This window comes from Littorina saxatilis, linkage group LG15, assembly GCF_037325665.1.
Source record: "Littorina saxatilis isolate snail1 linkage group LG15, US_GU_Lsax_2.0, whole genome shotgun sequence".
NCBI classification, from domain to species: domain Eukaryota; kingdom Metazoa; phylum Mollusca; class Gastropoda; order Littorinimorpha; family Littorinidae; genus Littorina; species Littorina saxatilis.
Genome location: NC_090259.1, coordinates 23,127,606 through 23,151,386, shown reverse-complemented (window position 1 = coordinate 23,151,386; position 23,781 = coordinate 23,127,606). Strand labels below are relative to the sequence as shown.

The following is a 23,781-nucleotide window of genomic DNA, read 5'->3' as shown; positions in this document are numbered from 1 at the left end:
ATCTCTCCCTCTCTCTCTCGCTCTCTCTCTCACTCACACACACACACACACACACACACATACACACACACAAATACACACACACACACAAACACATACACACACGGCACACACAGTGACACACACACACTACACTCACACACACACACACACACACACACTCGGTCACACGCACTAACACACGCACACACACACCGCCCCCCCCACACACACAGACACACACACTAACACACACAGTCAGTAATTAAATGGACGACAATCGCACTACCGTCACTGAAAGACTTCATCAGTTGTGTTTCTCAACTGTCCATGACGCCTGATGATTTACGACACAGGCGACTCTTAGAAAAGGAAATGCATGGAAGTAGCAGTGGTGATTGAGTTGGAGTTGGTCGACACTCAGTCTCAGAATTGAGGGGGTAACGGTGGGGACGGTGGTTGTGGTGGTCAATGTGTGGGGCGAGACGCGTGGTCGGTTGTGTGTGTGTGTGTGTGTGTGTGTGTGTGGTGTAAGTGCACAGCACGCGCGCGTGTGTGTGTGTGAGTGTGTGTTTATGTGTGTGTGTGTGTGTCAGTGTGTGTGTGTGTGTGTCGCAATGATGAGAAGAGATGAGGGAGGTGGGTAACAGATAGGGAAATGGAGATTCACAGAGAGGGTTTGAGTGAAGCGGTGGAAGTAAGGGACGTAAGCGTTGTTACGACTGTCATAACTGAGACAAACAAGTATTGTCCCTTGGACCACTAACCTTCGTCTGGTTCCTTTACAGGCTATAATACAAATGAGCATTTCATTTGAGGTTTCGAGTTTAGAGTGGTGACATCACTCGCAAAGTTATTTTGAACTTTAACGTTGTAGATTCAGGGACGTTTTTCCACTACAATTTGTCGGACGAAAGTATGAATGCATTTTCTGCAACTGGTAGACACTGCGGAAATGATGATAGAATAATGATGCATGAATTGAAGAAATGTATAAGAACACAAGAATGTATGAATGACAAAGAACAAATGTTTATTTTTGAATGTTTTATGAATGTTTTATTACGGACACAAAAGCTCAGCAATGCAATTTCTCTTTTAGAGATTAATAAAGTTTATTGTATTGTATTGAATTGTATTGTAATCAGTATCAGTGTCGACCGTTTTCCTCGACCCGCAAATACACAAATGACCAAAATGATTATGCTCAATTGTGTAGCTCGTTCAATCACTTGTTTTCATAAGAATTGCTCATTGTTTTGATTAAAGTGACTTTTGTCAGATATATTACTCTTTATGCTCAGTGTGAGCTAGTCTAAATCAAGATCATCCCTCACAACTGAGTAACACGGGGCTCTTTCAAATCAGTCGCTCACAAACACTAACAAACGTACGTGCTTGCTTGCTTGCTTGCGCGCACACACACACACACACACACACACACTCCAACAAGATTTCCGCAACCTACACACCCTTGTCAACGAACACAAACTGAAACCCCATGAGTTTTTAGATAAACATTGCACGCTTCAATGGAAGCCAGCATACACCCTGTGTCTCTCAATACATAAGGCTGAAATAGGACATCTGTTTTGAAAACTTCATCCCCTCTCCTCCTTCCCACCCCTCAACCCTCTCTCCCACCGACCCCCCCCCCCCCTCCCCCCCCCCCCCACGCCCAACAACCAAAGCGCCTACAACACCTATCACATAGCTCTATTCAAACAAGGCTAAATCACATACACCGCCCTCCTACCTGAACTTAAGTTCCCCATTCTGATATATTATTTTAGCAAGTTATATTTAATATTCTTATTTGGCTAATAATTATTTTTATGTTTCTAGTTACGTATTTATTTACTTATTCAGCCAGTTCTTTATTACATTATTTTGGCATTATCCAAAAGTCAAAAAAAATATTTTACATAAATAAAAAGCAAATAAGCCTACAAAACCGCTCCACTTCAACTATATTTCGCGTACACTATGGCAACAACCCCAACAAAATCTTTACTTCCATCCCCATTTTGAAATATCGCAACAACAGACTTCCAGATCTATAACACGATCATATGTGTTCTCTGTTTGCATGTCTGTCCAGTGTCTTGTCCCCCCATAAAGCATATCAACACTACCTGTCCCAAGATAGGCCAATTGGTTCTAAGAGGACGTTAAAACTAATTATCATCACACACACACGCACACACACACACACACACACACACACACACACACACACACACACACACACACACACGCATGGCTTTGACATTAAAACCGACGCATTTTTTAATTTGCCCCAATTTTTAACTTAAGTTACATAAGTTCGTATGGCGCCTGTACTTCTTAAATTCCAAATAAAGGTGGTGGGGAATCCCGGAGACACCGGAAGTACGTAGATGTCGATTTTACTGGGTGAGTTCATTTTGTTTTACGGGTTAAAGGTAGAGGAAAATCGTGAACTACCTGTTTTTTGTGATTAGTCATTGATTAAACTTATGGAGTATTCGTAGTTATGAATAACAACCTCTTTAAGCTTTCTGTATAGTCTTTGAAAAGTATAAAAAGACAAATTTTGTTGTCGTTGGGAAACCTCCTTACCCTGTTTTTAGCTTTTGGATTAGACCGAAGGTATTATATTACCCACAATCCCCCTCCATGCGAACAGCGCGTAGCAAAATGGCGTCGACTAGTAGAGCGTAAGTACCTTGCTCAATCCATTGTTTGTTTTGATTGTACGAAATACCTTTCGTTGAACATCATGTCGTAGTTTACAGGTGGCAAAAAGAAGTTGGTTTTGTGTTGTTTTGGGAGTATTGTTGACAACCATCACAATTCTTGTTCTGTAGCAATATAAAGCATAATAGTAATACGCACTTAGTGGGATTAGTGACCAGTAATGCAGTATGTTCGTCGGCGTTTTAGATTCAGCTAGGAAATTGTGTTCGTGACAGCATTTGAGCATAATATTCAGACGCACACATGAAACCAAAAGGGGAAGACAAAAAACCAAAAAACCGGGTGGTGTCATTAAGATTCTAAACTGTGGTCAACCAAGGCGTATTTAAATTGTAATTTTTATTTATATCTTTTAAGTTATTTTATAATATTCTTGTCTGAAATTGTGAAAATCAAACAAAGTAACTCTGAGGCAAAGTTATCACAAAGGCGGAGGAACACACACTTTGAATTTGTGTTTGAAAGTTGAAGCCGGCTGTGGATGGAAGTGTGTGTGTGTGTTTCAGACCTGGGAACCCATACGATTTTGCTGTATTTTGTTCGCATGATTGTCTAGAATACGATCAGTACGGTCTGTGGGAAAAAAATACGACGAGAACAATTCCCAGACTACTTTTCTTCACAAGCGCATCCCGAAGCCGATCCAGTATTTTGACACATGATTAGGCCTACAGTTTTTGTTAATAAACATTGAAAGAAGCATGTGTTTTAAATGTTTTGGTTAACTTAATGAACGGTGCGACGGACGTGTGTCAGTGAAGCATGTTTGAATCATGGATGTTCAAATGCTGTGTGGAGTACGTACGCTCATTTTTCTGAAAATACAGCAAGTTTGTTTGAGAATACTCCAAGTGCAAAATGGGGGTTCCCAGGTCTGGTGTTTGATTCTTTGATGTCACTCAATTTCAAAATTATTAATTAAATATCCTTTTGCTGCTGTTGATCTTAGGGCATGTACCCCATGGAACATCACATTGTTTCTTTGCTATTACTATATGCTAATCATATATATATCTATAACTTCATTCCGAATTTTTCGAGATAGGAGTCTATCCCATTATCTGCCTTCTGTGTCTTAGTGAAGTGGTAGTTCGGGGAATATTAAATTACACTGCTTAAAATCCAAGCAGCAAAAATAATTTCTTTTTTGAAAGTTAGTTTTCCAACCTATATGTGTGTCAATACATTCCATTCTCTCTTATCACAAATGACACATACGTCTCTTACGTTACCATATTTTGGCTGATCCGGTTTATGTTGTCAAAAAGGCGTAACTGTAAACACTAACAGTATAACTAAATGAATAAGAAAAAGTGAGACCACCATCTTTCATTTCAAACGATATCTGCAATAGCGTACACTAACTTTCTGGTTGCTGTGGCAGATATTGGCATTTTAAAGTCTTTTGTCCCTGCTGGTAAAACAAGAAGCTTTGAGTTTGAGATTCAATGCTGTGTGTGAGTGTGAACAAAAGATTAAGGAAAACATAGTTTTCAGCTTTTCCATGATACATATGCCCCCCCAAAAAAACATAAAAGAACACATTAGATTAAAAACAAAAAACCCACCAAAAACTAGAAAAAGAAATGAATGTGAGATGCCACATGAACACTCTTGACATTATGACTGTGTGTATACATGTATATATATATGTTACCAATTTTGTTTGTGGTGTTACTCAACTTAATTTATCCTCATCCGTTTTTTATGATCAGCCACCGAGCACTTGTGTCCTGTCCGGAGCACCCAGATGCCCCCTTGGTAGAAGACTACCATGCCGGAGATATGATCTGCCCGGAGTGTGGCCTGGTGGTTGGAGACAGGTGGGTATTAGACCAATTATGTCGTTGCAGTCTTAAGTTTCAAGAGTCAAATTAGAAGAAGCCTTGTTTTCCATGGCATAAAGCAAACAAAATATATTGTTTGTGTTGGATGACAATTCACAAGGTTAGACTAAAGGAATTAGGGTAGGTAGGTTGGAAACTTTTCTTTTAAGTAGCTAAGTCAAGTGATTTTGTCAAATGCTTTTCATTGATGTGCCTTTTGACCAACTGAATGGAACTGTTTATCGGTCATTTTCAACTCGTATGTGCCAATTAATGGTTCCTTAGCTGGAAAATAGAAACCTGCTGATAATAACACATTCATTTTGAACGCTCAGCTGAAGTATTCGTGAGTTCTTTTTTGATCAAATCACTTGGATGCATTTCTGCATAATTTTATGGAGTAGGCAGAACATCATTGTGAAATATGATGTACGGGTCTATGTCACAGTGACACTCAGACAGTGCAGTTTTATTTGCCTTCCTTGATTTCGTCTTTTTTCTTGCTGTGTTTGTTTGTACATGTATATTGTTTGAAAAAAACGGGGAAAAAAACAATCTTACAAAAAAGCCAAAAGGGTTCTTGAGCAGGAAAATGTGTATGTTATGCTGTCTGTGTCTGGTCAGCCTGACGTTTTGTACTGATGTGCATAAGTGGTGCAAACATCTGTTGCAATGGTTCATAGTTGATAACATCTGCACCATGATCCCACCTCTTTCCTTGCTTCATTTTCGGATCAATGTACAAAGCATTTTCATAATTTACAGTGTTTTGTGTGTGGGTGTTTAATCTAAATCAGTAAATGTAGAGTCGGTGACATGATGCATGTGAACACATACGTATGTGTAACTGTATGCGTTTGTGTTGCTTGTTTCTCGGGGTTTTTAAAACACAAAGGAAAGACATATATAAATGGCCATGGCGAAGAATTTGTGTCGAAAATTGTGACACAAAGTGATTTACAGAAAATATGACTTTTTTTATGGCATAGCTTGATGAGGAAAAAAATTACAAATCATACAAGTTTCAAGAAATGGGAACCTTATTGAGTACTCAATAGGCAAAAGAGTGCACATGTGCTGTTCATAACACTTCCACCATGTCACAAGATTAAAAGTCTTGATTTGGAGACAACAGGTGACACAGCATGAAAAATAAATGATGTTGTTGTACTGGATAAGAAACCCTTAAATGAAACAGCCTGTACAATGAAGTTCAAGACACAAACTTAGAGATTATGAGGTCAAGCCAAGTAGTTCATAACCTTACAACAATGTGAGGTGCGGTAACTGTTTAACTGCATACATTTGTGCATTTATTGCTGTAGGTTTATATTGTACTAGTAGGCATAAGGTTTATTTTTTATATAACATATGTTGCACAATTATTAGTTGTTGCTACAGGTGTGTAACTTTAAGAGTTAAAGCAGAGTGTTTTGTGTGTAATAATAATGTCATATATTGCTTCAGGTGTGTAACTTTAAGAGTTAAAGCAGAGTGCTTTGTGTGTAATAATAATGTCATATATTGCTTCAGGTGTGTAACAAGTGTTTTGTGTGTAATAATAATGTCATATATTGCTTCAGGTGTGTAACAAGTGTTTTGTGTGTAATAATAATGTCATAATATATTGCTTCAGGTGTGTAACTTTAAGAGTTAAAGCAGAGTGTTTTGTGTGTAATAATAATGTCATATATTGCTACAGGTGTGTAACTTTAAGAGTTAAAGCAGAGTGTTTTGTGTGTATCAATAAATGTTGTCACTGATTGCTTCAGGGTTGTGGACGTTGGTTCAGAGTGGAGAACGTTCAGCAATGAGAAGAGCACAAAAGACAACTCGCGTGTGGGAGCCGCGGAGGTCAGATTCTTCTTCTTTCGCTCCTTCTTCATGAGTACAGTGGAACTAGTCTCTTTGTTAAGAATTCCCCATTTATGAGGCCTTGCTTTTTGCATTTTTTGTTCAGAACGACTAAATTTGCCAATAAAGTGGAACCCCCAATTTGGAACCCGTCTCTTTGTTAAGAATTCCCCCTTGAAGCCTTGCTTTTTGTATTTGTTTTGTTCATAACGACTGTAAATTTGCCAATAAAGTGGAACTCCCCAATTTGGAACCCGTCTCTTTGTTAAGAATTCCCCCTTGAAGCCTTGCTTTTTGTATTTGTTTTGTTAATAACGACTGTAAATTTGCCAATAAAGTGGAACCCCCAATTTAAGACTCCCTCCTTTTTGAGGCCAGATTTTCTTAGATTTGTGTAGGTCGTAAAAGGGGGGTTCATTTGTACTGTTAAGACCTACGGTTTTCTCAGATTTGTTGTGGTCTCACATAAAAGAGGGGTACCAGGGTGCGGAGGTATGAAACGCTTATCATTATGTCTGTCAACTGGAAATATGAAAGTAAGTGAGTGAAATTCATACTTTAGATTGGGCTCTGTTGTTCCCTGAGGCTTGTCCGATTGGTAGGTTTTGACGTTCTTTTAAGGTGGTGGAGTCATTTTCGTCTACCTGTCAGCTGAACTAACTTTCAGACGTTTTCGGTCTTGGTCTGAAGGGGCATGTGCTTGTGAATTTTAAGAGTTACTAGCCTGTCGGACATTTTTGATCTTATGTATCCGTCCTGACGATTCCTTGTACAAGGAAGGCAACCACCATTACTTTTTCTTTCAGTCACTGCAAATCCCAGTTATTTCCCTTTGTCATCAAACTAGTTTTCTCATTGCTTTCTTGCTTATTTGTGAATTTTTGACTCATATATTTTTTATTTACATATGAATGTTTCGTCTTTCAGAATCCACTGCTGGAAGGGGGGGAGCTGTCCACAATGATAGCAGCAGGCCCAGGCATGGATTGCAGGGATGAGTTTGGCAAACCCATGTACAGAAACAGACGAACTGTGAGTCGGTTTCTTTTTTGACATGTTTCTGGAGACTGTCGTGCATTTCAGTGCATGGGTGGATAAGCATGAAGATAGTTTTTATAGATTTTTCGACATTTGTGTGTATGGGTGGACAAGCTGCGGTGTTTGATTGGTTAAAATCACAACTAATCTCAATTCCAACCAATCTGAGCCAGCGGGTAAGTACCATCCGATTGTACGACGTCAAATTTTGTTTCGTGCACCTCAGCCCTACTCTCTAGTGTAAATGTTTTCCTCCTAAGTTTTAACGAAATGGTTTGTAGAAGGGCTAGTATGTGAGAGAGAGCTTGACTTTATGTGTACACAGACACGGCACCAGCACATTACTTGTACTGTATCATCTGCAGACCTGTTTACCTTCCGCTTTTGGCGGAAGAATCTTCCGAATTTCAAAGCTTTCTTCCGTCTCCGAAACATTTCTTCCGCTGGAAACATCGATAATCTTCTGCATTCCAACGGTCTAAACCAGTATGCATCATTCCCATACTGGTTTAGGAGTGACAGGGGAGACAACTACCGGGCACTCTTTTGCACTGAAGAACGGGAAAGGAACGCCACGTGACCATGCAAAATGTCTGCGAGAAAACGTGGCAGCAGTGCTCGCGAGCATGAAACCGAAACGGATGAAGATTCTCCTCAAGAAAAAACGAAACTATCATGAAAAAGAAGAAGCTGTATTTGCAAAAAATATCTGCCAGAGTACCACAAGCTATTTCCGTGTATTGTGCCTTCAAATCAAGGGGAGAAGTACGCCTTCTGCACTCACTGCGGTTCGGACTTCAAATTAATAGGGGTAAAAAATCGTTTATATTGCCCTGGATTGCCCTGCGCAAAACAGATTGTTATGTTTTGTTACAATATTTGACTGCGACAAATTTTCTTCTGCATCTGTGCTGGATTCTTCTGTTTTTTTACTGAGTGATCTTCTGTCAAGGTAAAATGAGGGTAAACAGGTCTGCATCTGCTGTGTTTCATTTATTTATCGATTAAATGCATTATGAAGTTTGTTTGTGGCAAGTGCCATGACAATAATATGTGGCTGATTGTTTTTCCAGCTGAACAGTTCAGACAGAGCGTTGCTGAACGCTTTCCATGAGATCAACCAGATGGCTGACAGACTGCAACTTCCAAAAATGATCGCTGTAAGTACCATTGCAGTTTTGCAATCATCCCGACACTCCTTGCTTGCACTTAACTACTTGTTATTGATATAGTGGATAATCACACATTAGGCCAAAAAAAAAAATAGGTGTGGTTACGGTAACATAGCCAAAAAAAATAGGGTAGGTAGGTAGGCAATCACTTTTTTTTTTTTTAATATTTTTTCTAATGTGTACAAATTAAACCTACTTGACAGGGAAATAAGTGTGCGACACGGGCGCTTTCGCTTTCATTGCGTTTTTTGCACTGGTTTTTTTTTTTTTTTTTTTTTTTTTTTGACAAATGTAATAAAAAGTTATAGGATCGGCCCCTAAAAATAGGGTAGGTCGGGTTACCGTAACCACACCTATTTTTTTTTTAGGCCTTACGCAGACACCCTACGTACAATGTGTCTGGAAACACCTCCGCCCGGGGGGTTTTACAGCCAGCGCAGCAAAGATAAAGAGGGAAAATGTTCTCGGCTCGTGCGGTAGCAAGCACTATGTCTCTAGACTGCAGAACCTAGTAGGCAGGAGATGCCTGGAAGCTTGAGTGCATTTGTGCAATATTAGTTTGAGCATACAGCATGAATATAAGACCGTTTGCGGCTAATTTAGCGCTTGCAATCAGATTTTGGGTGAGCTTGTGTATTTTTTTTAAACAAATATAGAGTATATTTTAAATGTAAAATACTACTCAGGCTGCACAAACTTCTATTCCAAAAGTTGTTCAGGGGAGCATTCCTTTGAGTTTTCTGCTCTGGTTTGTACATTTAATTTAATTTACTTATTATCCCAGTGCTGGGAAATTCAGGTCGCTTTCTCCCAGTGGAAAGCTAGCAGCAAGACGAGTTGCGCGAGTCAGGTGTGTGTGGTTGTTTATTCCTTTCCTGTCAAATAAATTCCATGTTTCCTGGATGTTGCAGGATCGTGCCAACACGCTGTTCAAGCAGGTACACGAAGGCAAGACCTTGAAAGGTCGCAGCAACGACGCCATTGCTTCTGCCTGCATGTACATTGCCTGCCGACAGGAAGGAGTGCCAAGGACATTCAAAGGTCAGGAATAGACGAATTCCAAAATTGTATGGGTTGTGAAATTGTGAATACCCTTGCTTTTAGTGGGACAAGCATTGCACAGGCCAATCATTAGCCAGGGGTGTGTCTGAAACGCGTGGACAAATAGCACATATGCATTTATTTGTCCCAGAAAAAGCAAGGGTAATTACTCTTTCACAACCAATACAAACCCTACAGTTATTTCCGAACATTGTCTATGATATTCTCAAAGTGTGTGGTCTTTTGAACCGTATGGAAAAAGCTGACATGGTGAAGTTTGTGTGAAAGAGTGTAGATTCTGAAAATGTGTGTCTTTTTGATAACATTTTTAACAGGCGTGCTTTTGTCTTATGTCAGTACGAATCAGGTTTCCGCGGACACAACTTACGAATTCCGCGGGAGTAATCTATTTTTCCGCATCCCATTTCATCACAGTATCTATAACTTGTTGACTGAATGATATGGAGAGAAGTGAAGATGGAACAGAACACTGGAGGCTTGAGAGTTAAATTTTGCTGACTGAAAACTCCTGATAACTAATATGTTGAGCGTCAATGCATTGAATCATACTATTGCCAGTATTGGATTATGGATACATGGTTCATTACGTGAATACACCATTACAATGTTACCATTGTTGTGTGAAAGTGTTTTTTATGTTTGGTTGGGATTTTTTTTGGGGGGGAGGGGGGTGGGGTGGGGTGAGGAGAATGTCTTTTTTACCTGATCCAAACGAGTTGAATTTTAGTCTCAAAATGCACCAGATTGCACAGATTTTAATGTACCATTTAAAAAAAAAATCGGGGGAGCATGCCCCCGAACCCCCCTAGAAAAAAGGGATTTCCTCTTTTTTCATCACAAGAGTCCCACCCCTGACGAATTTATGACATGGGTTTTTTCGAAGGGGCGGTTTAGGGAGTGAATCATGCACGCTGCGAGATAAAAGTGTTACCTCAATAGCCATTTTACTGTTTTGGTCTCCTGCTTGATAACATTTATAGCATGATGCGTCGTAATAAGAGATTGTCCGTAGTGATTACACTGTTTATTGTATGAAGGCAAGAGAAGGGTGTTCTGTGCCAGCAAAGGTAGACTGAAATGAAGGAGCTGGTTGTTTTTTTCCCAGCAGCAGGGGATGTTGGTCAATGGAATATTAAAGTGAATTAAACTGGAAAGAAGAAACAGACCTGGGAACCCATACGATTTCGTCGTATTTTGTACGCATGATTGTCTAGAATACGATCGGTATGGTGAGAGGAAAAAATAGGACGAGAAAAATTCCTAGACTACTTTTCTTCACAAGCGCATCCTGAAGCGGATCCAGTATTTTGACACGTAATTACAGTTATTGTCTGTAAACATTGAAAGAAGCAGTCAATATAACACTTACCTCGACAGTACTATTCTTGCACATTATCTATTATAGGCCGAAAAAATTGGACAAAACGCTGAGTGGGTACAATTATCTCCCATAACCATGCGCCACCGTGGATCCCAAGCACTGTCCGAGTGCTTCCCCCTTACAGGATGTAGGTGGCGCGTCCTCTTTCTTTTTTCGCGCGTGTCAGACCGGCTGTGTTTCTGCTACGCTCCCGGATTATTTTGGACTAGAGGCTTCTTTTCTGTGTGGACTATCACCTGTTGGATTATTGTGTGTTATTCCACTTCTGGCTTGAGGCTACGTTGTGTTTCCTTCAACTTGTGCCTCCGTTTTTGTGTGGCGGACTCGGCGTGCCTCCCGTCCTACTTCGTGGTGACCGGTCGTCTGCTTCTCGTTTCGCCGCATTCACTTGAGTATTGACCTAAATTTTCTTTGAATTTTGTTAATTCTCGGTCTTTAAGGGTACGTACAGGGCGAGGTAGGATGTCTCGTCCTGTTTTGGGCTCTGGTTCTACGGAACCAGAGTCTGCCGGGGGCAACCCTTCTCCGGGCGCCCAGCGTCATGTTTTACGCACGGAGAAGGGGATCTTTCGGCGCTCCGACTCTCCCTCCCCAAACGCTTTGCGTTTGCGGCGAGGGAGGGCGGAGAAAGCCTGTTTGAGCAAGCTCAATGCGAGCTTGCTCAAACAGACTGGGCTTGAGCCTGGGACTTCGGGCGGGGCTGCGCCGTCGAAGGTTCGGGGAAGTTCGAGGGGAAAGAAAAAGCTTCTTTCTCCTTCTCCTTCAGTGGAACAGGCTTCCCCCCCTTCGACGCCGTTGTCCGGCCCTCAGTCTCAGGCTTCAGCTCCTCCCGGTTTCGAGCCTGGGGGGAAGGTTTCCTTCTCCCCCCTGGCTCGAATCCGGGGGCAGGTCGATTCCCAACCCTCTTTGGGGGTTGGTGAATCCGATCTAGGGGCTACTGGAGAGACTCAGGTTTTGACAGCCAACGGCCATACCACGTTGAAAACACCGGTTCTCGTCCGACCACCGAAGTTAAGCAACGTCGGGCCCGGTTAGTACTTGGATGGGTGACCGCCTGGGAACACCGGGTGCAGTTGGCATTAAAATCTTTCTTTTTCCGGTGCCTCTCCTGTGCCCTCCTCGGTTTCCACCGCTGTGGAAGCCAGGAGGGACACGGGTCCTCCTCTGAACTCCCTCGCTGGGTCGTCTGCTGCTGTTTTGACAGTAGTTTCGGCCTCCTGGGGGGGGAGATCGGAGGAGATGACGGGGTCTCTGAATTCCCTCCCCGCTGGGGTTGGGATGCGAATTGACCCCGTTCAGGGCGGTCCTGTGGGGGCAGGGGTTTCAGGCTTCGTGCCTACGACCACTGCTACTACGGTTCCCTCTGACGTCCGTGTGACTGGTGGCTGTCCCTCTTGAAACGCTCCGGCCGACTAGTTACTGGACGTGGAGGTGTTCGACAGAACGTGGTACTTCTGTCGAATGGTCAGGGCGACGGGAACATTGTTTCTGTTGCTCAGACCGACACCTCCGACCGGACCGTCTTGACCCCACGCCATTCCTTAGCGTCTGGTGTTCGGGTGACGGATGGTCCGGACCAAGGGTCCGGAACGTTCCAGGCTTACGGGTCGGGATCGAACCGGACCCACGGGTCCCGACTGGACTTGACCTCCGGGTTTGGTCCGGACGGGACCCATGGTACGGGACCGTACCGGACCTTAGGGTCCGGTGCGGGACAGTACCTCTGGCCCTTGCCGGACCCCCCGGACCTACGGGTCCGGATGGTACGGTACGGGACCAGTGTTTCGGTCGGGACCGGACCACCCGACCACCTCTGTTGGTCTGGGTGGTCTGGCACCGAACCGGAACACACCGGACCTACGGGTCCGGAGGGTACGGTACCGGACCAGTGGTCCGGTCGGGACCGGACCACTCGACCACCTCTGTTGGTCCGGGTGGTCTGGCACCGAACCGGACCATGCCGGACCTACGGGTCCGGATGGTACGGTATGTCCACGTCCGGACCGAGCCACCCGAACACTTCTGTGGGTACGGATGGTTCGGTACCGAACGGGACCTCCGGATGGTACGGGACCGGACCGAATCTACGGGTTCGGATGGTCCGGTACCGGACCACCCGACCACCTCTGTTGGTCCGGATGGTCTGTCACCGAACCGGACCATACCGGACCACCGGACCTACGGGTCCGGATGGTACGGTAGGTCCACGTCCGGACCGAACACTTCAGTGGGTACGGATGGTTCGGTGCCGTACGGGACCTCCGGATGGTATGGGACAGGACCGGAACACCGGACCACCCTACCGGATCGGTCCGGACCACCCGACCACCTCTGTTGGTCCGGATGGTCTGGCACCGAACCGGACCTACGGGTCCGGATGGTACGGTATGTCCACGTCCGGACCGAGCCACCCGAACACTTCTGTGGGTACGGGTGGTTCGGTGCCAAACGGGACCTCCGGATGGTGCGGGACCGGACCGGACCTACGGGTCCGGATGGTCCGGTGCTGGACCGGTGGTCCGGTCCGGACCGGACCACCCGACCACCTCTGTTGGTCCGGATGGTCTGGCACCGAACCGGACCATACCGGACTTACGGGTCCGGATGGTACGGTGTGTCCACGTCCGGACCGACCCACCCGAACACTTCTGTGGGTACGGGTGGTTCGGTACCGAACGGGACCTCCGGATGGTACGGGACCGGACCGGAACACCGGACCGGAACACCGGACCACCCTACCGGACCGGTCCGGACCACCCGACCACCTCTGTTGGTCCGGATGGTCTGGCACCGAACCGGACCTACGGGTCCGGATGGTACGGTACGTACGTCCACGCCCGGACCGAACCACCCGAACACTTCTGTGCGTACGGATGGTTCGGTGCCGAACAGGACCTCCGGATGGTACCGGACCTACGGGTCCGGACCTACGGGTCCGGATGGTCCGGTGCGGGACCACCCGACCACCTCTGTTGGTCTGGATGGTCTGGCACCGAACCGGACCATACCGGACCACCGGACCTACGGGTCCGGATGGTACGGTATGTCCACGTCCGGACCTAACCACCCGAACACTTCGTTGGGTACGATGGTTCGGTGCTGAACGGGACCTCCGGATGGTACGGCACCGGACCGGACCACCCTACCGGACCGGATCGGCACCCCCGACCGGACCGGACCATTTCTTTTCTGATCAGACCCCATGGGTTCCTGTTCAGTCTATAAATGGCGGGGGTTCGTTGGCTGGGCTGACCCAACAGTCGCAGGGTTGTTGTTTTTCTCCCCCTTCGGCTGCTGGAGACGTTTCGTCTTTGGGGCAGGGGTCTTCGCGGCCTCTTGCTTCTGTGGGCGTTTCTTCACAGCCTGCTTCATCGCTTTCGGCTCTTCCCCCTCAAGCTCCCTACACTCCTGCTTTTGAGGAGTTGTCGGGAAGTGAAGAGGAGAGTGAGTCGGAGGACGATAGGGAGGAGGATCAGGGTCGCCCTGAGGTTAACACTGAACCTCTACCCTTGCCGGTTTCTGATGGAACTTCCGAAGCTATGCTTCGTACTTTCCAACAGTACATGACAGACATCACGCGGCGTCTTGACGTCACGGATGCCTCTCTTAAGCGTCTGTCGTCTAGTGTTGACACACAGGACGTGGACCCGGGGTCTGAGGACGAGAGGCAGGAGGCTCGTCCTCGCACAGCTAGAAGGACGTTTGAACAGTTTCAGGACGTCCTTCCCTGAGACGCCCTCTCGTCCTTTGAGTCCGCTTCGGCCCGGGCGCGGGAGGCTCACGCCGCGTCTGCCGGCGGCTCGTTTTATGAACGATCCGGCCGCCGGCAATTCGCGTTCCACCCTAGTCTAAGTGCCACGGTGGAAGCGGCAGCACATCGCCTGAGGAGTACAGATTCACGTGCAAACGCGACCTATGTTCCTCGGGAGGACGCGGGTTCAGGGCCATGCTTTCCTTTGGGAGGCGCACCTCCACTGTTTCCTCGTGTCCAATCTGTTTCGTCCCTCCCTTTTCCCTTTGACTCTCGAACTCTCCCTTTCCAGACTTCGAGTGTTCAGGGTGGGGCTGACGGTGATGTGTTCGTTGGGGAGGTGCCTTCGGTCAGGAAGGTGGAACTGAGCTCTGCTTCGTTCCACAATCTTGAGGCCACCGTTTCGTCCACAGTCGAGGCCCAATCACAGGCCTTGACATGGATGAGCACGCTGTCCACACTGTTGGACCCTCCCAATCGGGCAGAGTCCGATTCCACTCGGGTCCTTGACACGGTTCGAGTGGATCGGGCTTTGCATGCCGTGCGATCGTGCGTGACGTCTGCGGCAGAATTGGCCATTGGAACACGGGTCCACTTTATTGGCCCTGTTCCGTGATCATTTTCTGCCTACTTCTATAGTGCCTCCGGATATGAGGAAGAGTCTGAGGAACACGTTTCCTCAGCCTTCTTCCCTCTTTCATCCGGACACTGTTCGTTCTGTGGTGGAGTCCACACGCCAGAGGAACACTGATTCTCTGATGGTTGGCCTCGCTGCTTCGGCGACGGCGGCGGGGAGTAAGAGAAGTGCTACAGTCACCTCCAGCTCCCAGCCTCAGAAGAAGAAGAAGAAGCCAGTTTCACTGCCTCCTTCTTCCTCCTCTTAGGCGCCTGTTGCGTTCCCAAGCAAGACGAAGGGTGCTCAGACAGGTAAGGGGAAGCAGCACCACCAGGGGGGGTGGTCGCAAGCCTGCGCCTGCCCGCCAGCAGAATTTTCAGTGAGTCCCGGCCCTACGTTGACGCCCCCTCAAGTTGCCCCTCTTTCGTCCGGCGGTTCCCTTTTTTCGGGCCCGCGGCATGTGGGGCAGACTGGTCTCCAACCAGTTTTTCTTGAGGGTGGTGTGGTCGGGGTTTTCTCTACCGCTGTCGTCACAACCTCCATTGTCCGCTCTACCTTGGACGTTCCCCCCTCCTCGAGAGCCTGCCAGATGGCAGGCTCTTCAGGACGAGGTGAACTCGTTGGTCGAGAAGAAGGCGGTCTACCCCCTTTCTCAGCCTTCTCTGGGGTTCTGCTCCCGCCTGTTCACCGTCCCCAAAAAGGACGGCCGGTTCAGGCCGGTGTTGGACCTCTCCACCTTGAACTTGTACCTTCACAGGTGCAAGTTCAAGATGGAAACCCCTTCGTCGGTCCGGTTGGCCATCCGGCCAAACGATTGGGCCATGTCTGGGACCTCCAGGATGCTTACTTCCACATCCTGGTGGCCCCGGGGTACCGACATCTGCTCCGGTTCGTTTGGGAGGGCACGGTGTTCGAGTTTCGGGCCCTCCCATTCGGCCTGTCCTTGGCCCCTCTGATTTTCAACGGGGACAACAACACCACATGCTTAGCTTACCTTCGCCACCAGGGGGGCACCAATTCTCGGTCCCTCTCCCTGTTGGCGGAGGAGATTCTGCTCTGGTGCCAGACCAATCAGGTCCGGATGTCAGTCCAGTTCGTTCCGGGGAAACTGAACGCCCTGGCCGACATTCTCAGTCGGGGCGATCAGGTTCTCTCCACAGAATGGACCATCGCTCACAACGTTCTACAGCGTCTGTGGGCAAGGTGGGACCGTCCTCTGATCGATCTGTTCGTAACTCGATTCAGCGCTCGGCTTCCCAGGTACGTCAGCCCCTTTCGAGACATGAATGCGTTCCACTTGGACGCATTCACTCTCTTGTGGAGGCTCCTCGATGCTTACGCCTATCCCCCGACATCTCTGATTCCGAGGGTGCTGGCAAAATATCTGCAGGAACGACCAAGACTGATTTTGGTCGCGCCTTACTGGCCAACAGCTCCGTGGTTTCCAGATCTTCGCGGTCTCACCCACGTAGACCCTCTACCTCTGGATCTGGACGGGGGAGGTCTGCTCCAGCCTCGATCATGCCTCCCTCATCCACGTCCAGAGAGTCTGTGCTTGACCGCATGGCTCTTGTGCGCTCCAAACTGCTTGCACTAGGATTGCACAAGAGTTCAGTAGAGTTTTCCTTGAACGCTAAGAGGCGATCAACTAATCAGCTCTACGACTTACGCTGGAGAGCTTGGGCCACCTTCGCCTTGTCCAAGGGGATAAAGCCGCTTTATCCCTCAACACAGGACTTGGCCAACTTCCTGGTGGAAGTGTATCAAAAGAAGAGTCTTTCTTCTAAGACTCTTCTTGGATACAGATCTGCCATCGCTTCCACGATTGCGGCCGCTACTGGTCGCAGAACTGAACACTTGATCAGGTCCTCCCTCATCGCTAATGTCCTTTCGGGTATTAGCAATGCAGCGGTGTCTAAACCTCTGGTTTCATTTCCCAAGGGGGATGTCTTTCTGGTCCTCAAACTCCTGCGTAGCAATGAGTTTGAACCCCTGGCAGGCATCAGTATCAAGTTGCTGATTTTTAAGACTAATTGTTCCTCATCGCTTTAGCCACTTGCCGTAGACTCAGTGGTATTCAAGCTTTGAGTGGCCTGGACTTTGACATTGAGTTCACCACACAGCAGTGGTTGCTAGCATGGTCACGTCAGTCTAAGGTATGTTTCTTGGGTATATTTTCTTTTACGGTAGTACTGTTCGAAAATTGCCTGGGTATCTTAATCCTTGGATTTAAGTGATTTTGATTAAGGAGTTTAATACTCTACATATCACCCTCACACCACTCTGGTATTCTGTGCAAGAATAGTACTGTCGAGGTAAGTGTTATATTGACTGTAAGGCTTCTTTTTAAGCCTACTGTCTATATGATACTTACCGAGACAGTACTATTAGAGTTTCCCTCCCGCCTCCCCTCTTGATATGTTATGGGCTTTTTGAGGGTCTGCAGCTCATAAAGAAAGAGGACGCGCCACCTACATCCTGTAAGGGGGAAGCACTCGGACAGTGCTTGGGATCCACGGTGGCGCATGGTTATGGGAGATAATTGTACCCACTCAGCGTTTTGTCCAATTTTTTCGGCCTATAATAGATAATGTGCAAGAATAGTACTGTCTCGGTAAGTATCATATAGACAGTAGGCTTAAAAAGAAGCCTTACATTTGTTTTAAATGTATTTGTAAACTTAATTGACGGTGCGACTGATGCGTGTGAAGCATGTTTGAATCATCGCTGTTCAAATGCTGTGTGAAGTATGCTCATTTTTCTGAAAATACACCAAGTGCAAAACAGGAGTTACCAGGTCTGAAGAAATTTTCATACTGCCGTCATCAAAGAAGTGGCTCATAACTTTATTTTTATCTCTTTGCAGAAATCTGCGCAGTGTCCAAGATTTCCAAGAAGGAGATTGGTCGTGTGTTCAAGTTGATCCTGAAGACGCTAGAGACCAACGTTGAGGTCATCACAACAGGCGATTTTATGGTGAGTTTTCTCCCTTTCTTAACCATAGTAGAAGGTTTAGGTTAAAGTGTTATATTTGCTGACTAACTTAAGTTGTCCTTACATTTTCATTACTTTCAATTTCATGGTGAGTTATCTCCCTTCCGTCAGTGCATTAGAAAAGGTTCAGCATTTTGCTGGTTACGTTGACCTTTTGTCAGTATTAGCGTTAACAGGCAATTACCGGTATTTTACCGGCTGAAACGAAAAAATACCAGAACAAAATCGGCTGCCGGTATGACCTACCCGTTGATTTTTAAAACTACCAGATTTTTTTCGCCGGTAAATCAAACAAAAACAGTACTCTGAGTTGGAATCTTACTGGTTTCAATGACCAGCCTACCGGTTTTTTTCTGGACTGTTTGCATTATAAAAGGTTGCGTACCGGTTTGAAAAAACACTACGCCATCACTGCTCTTGTATGTGCTGACAGCAACAATAATCAGTGTCATTTGTGTTTCAGTCTCGATTCTGCTCCAACCTGGGCTTGCCACAGTCAGTACAGAAAGCGGCCACTCACATCGCTCGCAAGGCAGTCGAGATCGACCTTGTTCCTGGGTATGTACCACTTTTTATCTCATAGCACCCATGATTCGTTCCCTACACCATCCCTTTAAAAAAAAAGAAGTCATAAATTCGTACAGACAGAAGACAAAAGCACACATGTTAAAAATATTATCAGAAAGGAACTTTTTTTCTACATTCTTTCACTCTGTCAGCGTTTCCCATACGTTAACATTTAATTTCATTTTGGTGTGTGGATGAGTATGAAAATATGCTGCATTGCTTCACGCAACTGAGTGGTAACATGCAAACGTGTGTCAGAGATGTTTATACCTCTTCGGTGGGAATTGTCCTTTGCAGATACTTTTGTCCAGAAATTTTGAATACTTAAGTCTTGAAACCTTCATTGCAATCGGTGGTTTTTTTTCTCCAGAATAGGACTCAATGAGTGTATAATTTTCAACTCGAGAAGTTTGCTCCCTTTGGTTTAATTGTTTTCCACCTTCTTTAACTGTAAAGGTCACAATTTTGAGGAAGCAGTGGGGTTGTGTGTGTGTGTGTGTGTGTGTGTGTGTGTGTGTTTCATGTTGACTTTTTGAGCCAAGCTTGACTAAAGAAGTGTTGTCTTTATGGTTACAGTCGCAGTCCCATCTCAGTGGCAGCAGCAGCTATCTACATGGCGTCACAAGCTTCTGATGACAAGAAGAGCCAGCGAGGTAAACACTTTACTGTGTTCAGTGGAATTGGCTGCTTTTAACCCCTTGACTGCCTTAGGGTATACCCGTCCTGCACTTGTGCATTATTTCCATGATTAGATACTAAAAACAGATTCTTGGTTGAATTTCTTTTAAAAATAACATAGGTTTTACTTTTCTACCTACTGCCAGTTTGGAGCTAGAATTTTTTGTGAATTATTACACCCCGAACTCCAATATTCCCTGGCAGTCAGGAAGTTTTGATTGGCAGCGAAAGGGTTAACATGAAAATAATAATGATACAGTGGAACCCCCTTTTTACGACCTCCAAATATCGGAGAAAATCAAGTCTTAAAAAGGAGGGAGTCTTAAAAACGAGGTACATTTACAGAGGTCATGAACCAAAAATCTAAAAAAAATAAGGTCTTATAAGAAAGGGAGTCTTAAATTGGGGGGGGGGGGGGGGTCTTAAAAGGGGGGTGCCACTGTAATAAGAGTATTTATACGGGGCAAATCCTAACATAGTTCTAAGCCCCTTGCTAAAATAATCATTGAAAAAAACATTCACAAATTATACAAAGTAATGTAAGCAGTTTATCACCTTATCTTGCTAGTTGCTTCTCTTGTCTGTTTCTGGCTTATCTTGTATGTTGAGTGCTCAGCTAGTAAGTCTGTACAGTGAAACCTCTCTTGTCTGTTTCTGGCGTATCTTGTATGTTGAGTGCTCAGCTAGTAAGTCTGTACAGTGAAACCTCTCTTGTCTCTTTCTGGCTTATCTTGTATGTTGAGTGCTCAGCTAGTAAGTCTGTACAGTGAAACCTCTCTTTGTCTCTTTCTGGCTTATCTTGTATGTTGAGTGCTCAGCTAGTAAGTCTGTACAGTGAAACCTCTCTTTTAAGACCTTTTTGTTTTATAGAGAAAGTCGGATCTTTCTGCACAAGTGCATATAGCTTTGCCTAAAGGCGGAATTCTGTCAATTTGAGCTTTTGTACGCACCATTCAAACATGTTTCTGAGTTTGCCGACCTTTGGCAATTGTTTGCACTCATTTCAGAGATAGGAGAAATTGCTGGAGTAATAGAAGCTTTTGCAGAAGTGCATATATATAGCTTTGCCTAAAGGCAGAATTATGTCTGGGTGGCCGAGTGGTAAACGCACTTGCCTCGGAAGCGAGAGGTTGCAAGTTCGACCCTGGGTCAGGGCGTTAGCAATTTTCTCCCCCCTTTCCTAACCTAGGTGGTGGGTTCAAGTGCTAGTCTTTCGGATGAGACGAAAAACCGAGGTCCCTTCGTGTACACTACATTGGGGTGTGCACGTTAAAGATCCCACGATTGACAAAAGGGTCTTTCCTGGCAAAATTGTATAGGCATAGCTAAAAATGTCCACCAAATACCCGTGTGACTTGAAATAAAGGCCGTGAAAGGTGAATGCTCGCTTTAATAGGCTTGAGGTTTGCTGGCCGATGTGAATGCGTGATATACTGTGTAAAAAATTCCATCTCACACGGCAGAAATTAATATGTAAAGCGCTTAGAGAGCGTCAAGCGCTATATAAATCTCCCCATACAATACAATACAATGTCAATTTGAGCTTTTGTATGCAACATCCACACGTTTCTGAGTGTACTGACAATTGTTTACGCTCATTTTTCAGAAATAGGAGAAATTACGGGAGTAGCAGAAGTGACCATCAGACAGTCCTACAAATCTATGTATCCCCGCGCCCGAGACCTCTTCCCTGTCGACTTCAAGTTCGCCACTCCTATTGAAAATCTACCTACGCAGTAGTTAACAGGGGCTTGCGACTTGGGTACAGGGACTCGTGGCATGTGGAATTTCTACACTGATACTGAAGATGTGGTCTCCAGCCAGTCAGCACTTGGGGTTTGATGGCAGAGAGCTACAGTGGGTTTCTGCGTACAGTGTCTAAGAGACAGACTTGTATGACTTACGGAGGTGCTGTGCTTTTATTGCACAGGCTTGTACTTTAGTACAGGTGCTTGTAATTTCAGCACATTGACATGTGTTTGGTACTTACAGGGTTGGTACTCATCATGCGTTGGGTAATTGCAGAGTAGGTACGCATCATTTTAAGACTGAGTTCCTTGTGTTGATGACAAAGGTTTGCCTTCAAAGCAAAGTCTTGATCTATAACACAGGCGCTTATGGCTGTTGGATGTGGTTGTGATTAGAAGCGGAAGCTGCTTTGGCATCTGTAATGTTTCCGGTGCTTTGATACAAAACTTAGGGCTACTTTTAGGAATATTTTGCTATTTTTCATTGCTCTTGTCGTTGAAGGGAGGTAAAACGTGAAAGTTCGACAAGTTTGGTCCCCTTGACTCGTTTTGGGGAAATAGTATTGTTCCTTTCCAGGGTAATTTTGTATTTTGCCAAACACGCTCTTCAAGCTAGTTTGTGCCACATGAAAAAGAAGCTTTTCGTGTGAGAAAAATATTTTGACTTGTAACCTTGAGTCTGAAAACCCCATGGCAATAAAGGAAATCCCCGGCTAAGCACAAAAATAAACGAATAAGATGCGATCAGTACTTTCAGGTATTATTTCCGTTATTGTCCGTTTCATTTGACCCTTACAAGAGTACAGATGTGGCATTGAGTAGCATTGATATTGTTTGTTGTGAAAGTGATTGAGCATGGCGTATTTAATGGAAAAGTGTGTGTGTGTGTGTGTGCTTCATGTGTGTGAGCAACATAGACATGTTTGTGTGTTTCATTCTGATTTCATATCTGCAGCCTACTTTGGATGCATAACTTATTCTTTATGTCAATAAAAAAACAAACCCTGACTTGATGTGTATTGTTTACTTTGTTAGTGTGTGTGTGTGTGTGTGATTTAGGAACAGTTTTTATACTTCTTAGTAAATCTAACAGTACTATGCAGACTATAAGAAAGATAAGTCTGTATCGAATGTGCAAGCTGTCAGACTGGTCAAGTACACTACAGCAATGCAAGTACCGAATTTAGCACACTCGAAAACAACTCGTGCTTGTTATTCTCTCAGATGCCAGGAGATTCTTCTTCCGTTTTGCAACCACTGACCATTATTGTTGCATGGTGGGGCGAAGAGAGGTCAGTTTGGTTCTGCATAACTCACAACACTTGTTGCACATGTCGTATGCATTTAGAGCGCTTACGTCCCTTTGTTTCTCAGAATTCAAGCACGATCGGCACAAATCCTTACACTCCCACAAGCAGCGGTCTTGCGTCAAAGTCTAAACACCCGTCGCACTTGTAAACAATTATGCTAGCAATGAGGACTTCAAGCAAGTTGTGACAAAACCTATCATTGACTCTGTGTATGTCCTCTTGAAAATCATGATCTATCCCTCCGATATCAATGAAAAAATAATGCAGGGAAAAACAAGAACGCACACACTTTGGTGCATCAGTGTCGAAGAAGCCTGGACAAACCTGTAGGCCCTAGTGGTTTTCACAGCTTTAGCCGACTTACGGGAAATAAGGGACAGCCACCTGCTCCCCCCCAACCCAGCACCCGTGCTGTTCCTACTTGTGTTGAGACTATTAGAACTGAACCGTGACAGTTTAACAGGTGCACATGTCCTATTAAAGATAGTATACCTAAGCCGCCATTTTGGAAAGTTTTCTGGCGATATGGACCTTAAAAAATCCAAGGAACATTTGCTGTACCAGGGCCGGACCAGTACGTTTTTAGGGGGGGGGGGGGGGGCTAAAATGTTGAAGCGGGGGTCCAGGGGCCGCAGAAGGCCCCCGGTGGGGTCGAGGGGCGAAGCCCCCGTGAGGGTATGGGGGCAAAGCCATTCTTGCACAAAAAAGCCATTCTTGCACAAAGAAGTAATAATAATAATAATAATAATAAATGAGCATTTATATAGCGCAACATCATAACTTTACAATTATGCTCTTTGCGCTTGACACATTTAAAATTAAAACACAGTTATACAAGCATTTACATCTACATTCATAGTCAACAACGCTTAATTAAAAGCATACACCATCAAACATACATTACAAAAGATTCTTCCACTAACTAAGTAATAAAAACATGAATAAAATAGGTAGTAAAAAACAAGGAAATACCAGCTGAATACCCTTAGTCATTTAAATAATGAAATTGCACCACCAGAAATTTAACATTAATTTAGAATTGATGCATGAAGAAAAGATTAGCTTG

General features: G+C 45.2%; 1 protein-coding gene and 1 non-coding gene across 2 annotated transcripts; both read left to right on the top strand.

Annotated features, from left to right (window-relative positions):
* The first annotated feature begins 2,633 nt into the window (after positions 1 to 2,633).
* On the top strand, positions 2,634 to 22,408 carry LOC138948844 (transcription initiation factor IIB-like). Its single transcript, XM_070320469.1, has 10 exons — positions 2,634 to 2,678; positions 4,434 to 4,541; positions 6,317 to 6,398; positions 7,326 to 7,430; positions 8,510 to 8,596; positions 9,520 to 9,649; positions 18,285 to 18,394; positions 18,876 to 18,970; positions 19,556 to 19,632; positions 21,264 to 22,408. Exons 1-10 carry the CDS (start codon positions 2,638 to 2,640, stop codon positions 21,395 to 21,397), a joined length of 969 nt encoding a protein of 322 aa, XP_070176570.1. The 5' UTR covers positions 2,634 to 2,637; the 3' UTR covers positions 21,398 to 22,408.
* On the top strand, positions 12,012 to 12,130 carry LOC138949592 (5S ribosomal RNA). Its single transcript, XR_011450367.1, has one exon. It is a non-coding gene; the product is annotated as a 5S ribosomal RNA (ribosomal RNA).
* Positions 22,409 to 23,781: the final 1,373 nt, after the last annotated feature.

Coding starts and splice junctions, on each gene's coding strand:
- LOC138948844 (XM_070320469.1), top strand. CDS start 2,638: ATGCGAACAGCGCGTAGCAAAATGGCGTCGACTAGTAGAGC. Junction 2,679..4,433: donor ATGGCGTCGACTAGTAGAGC/GTAAGTACCTTG, acceptor TTTTATGATCAG/CCACCGAGCACTTGTGTCCT. Junction 18,395..18,875: donor TCACAACAGGCGATTTTATG/GTGAGTTTTCTC, acceptor TTTGTGTTTCAG/TCTCGATTCTGCTCCAACCT.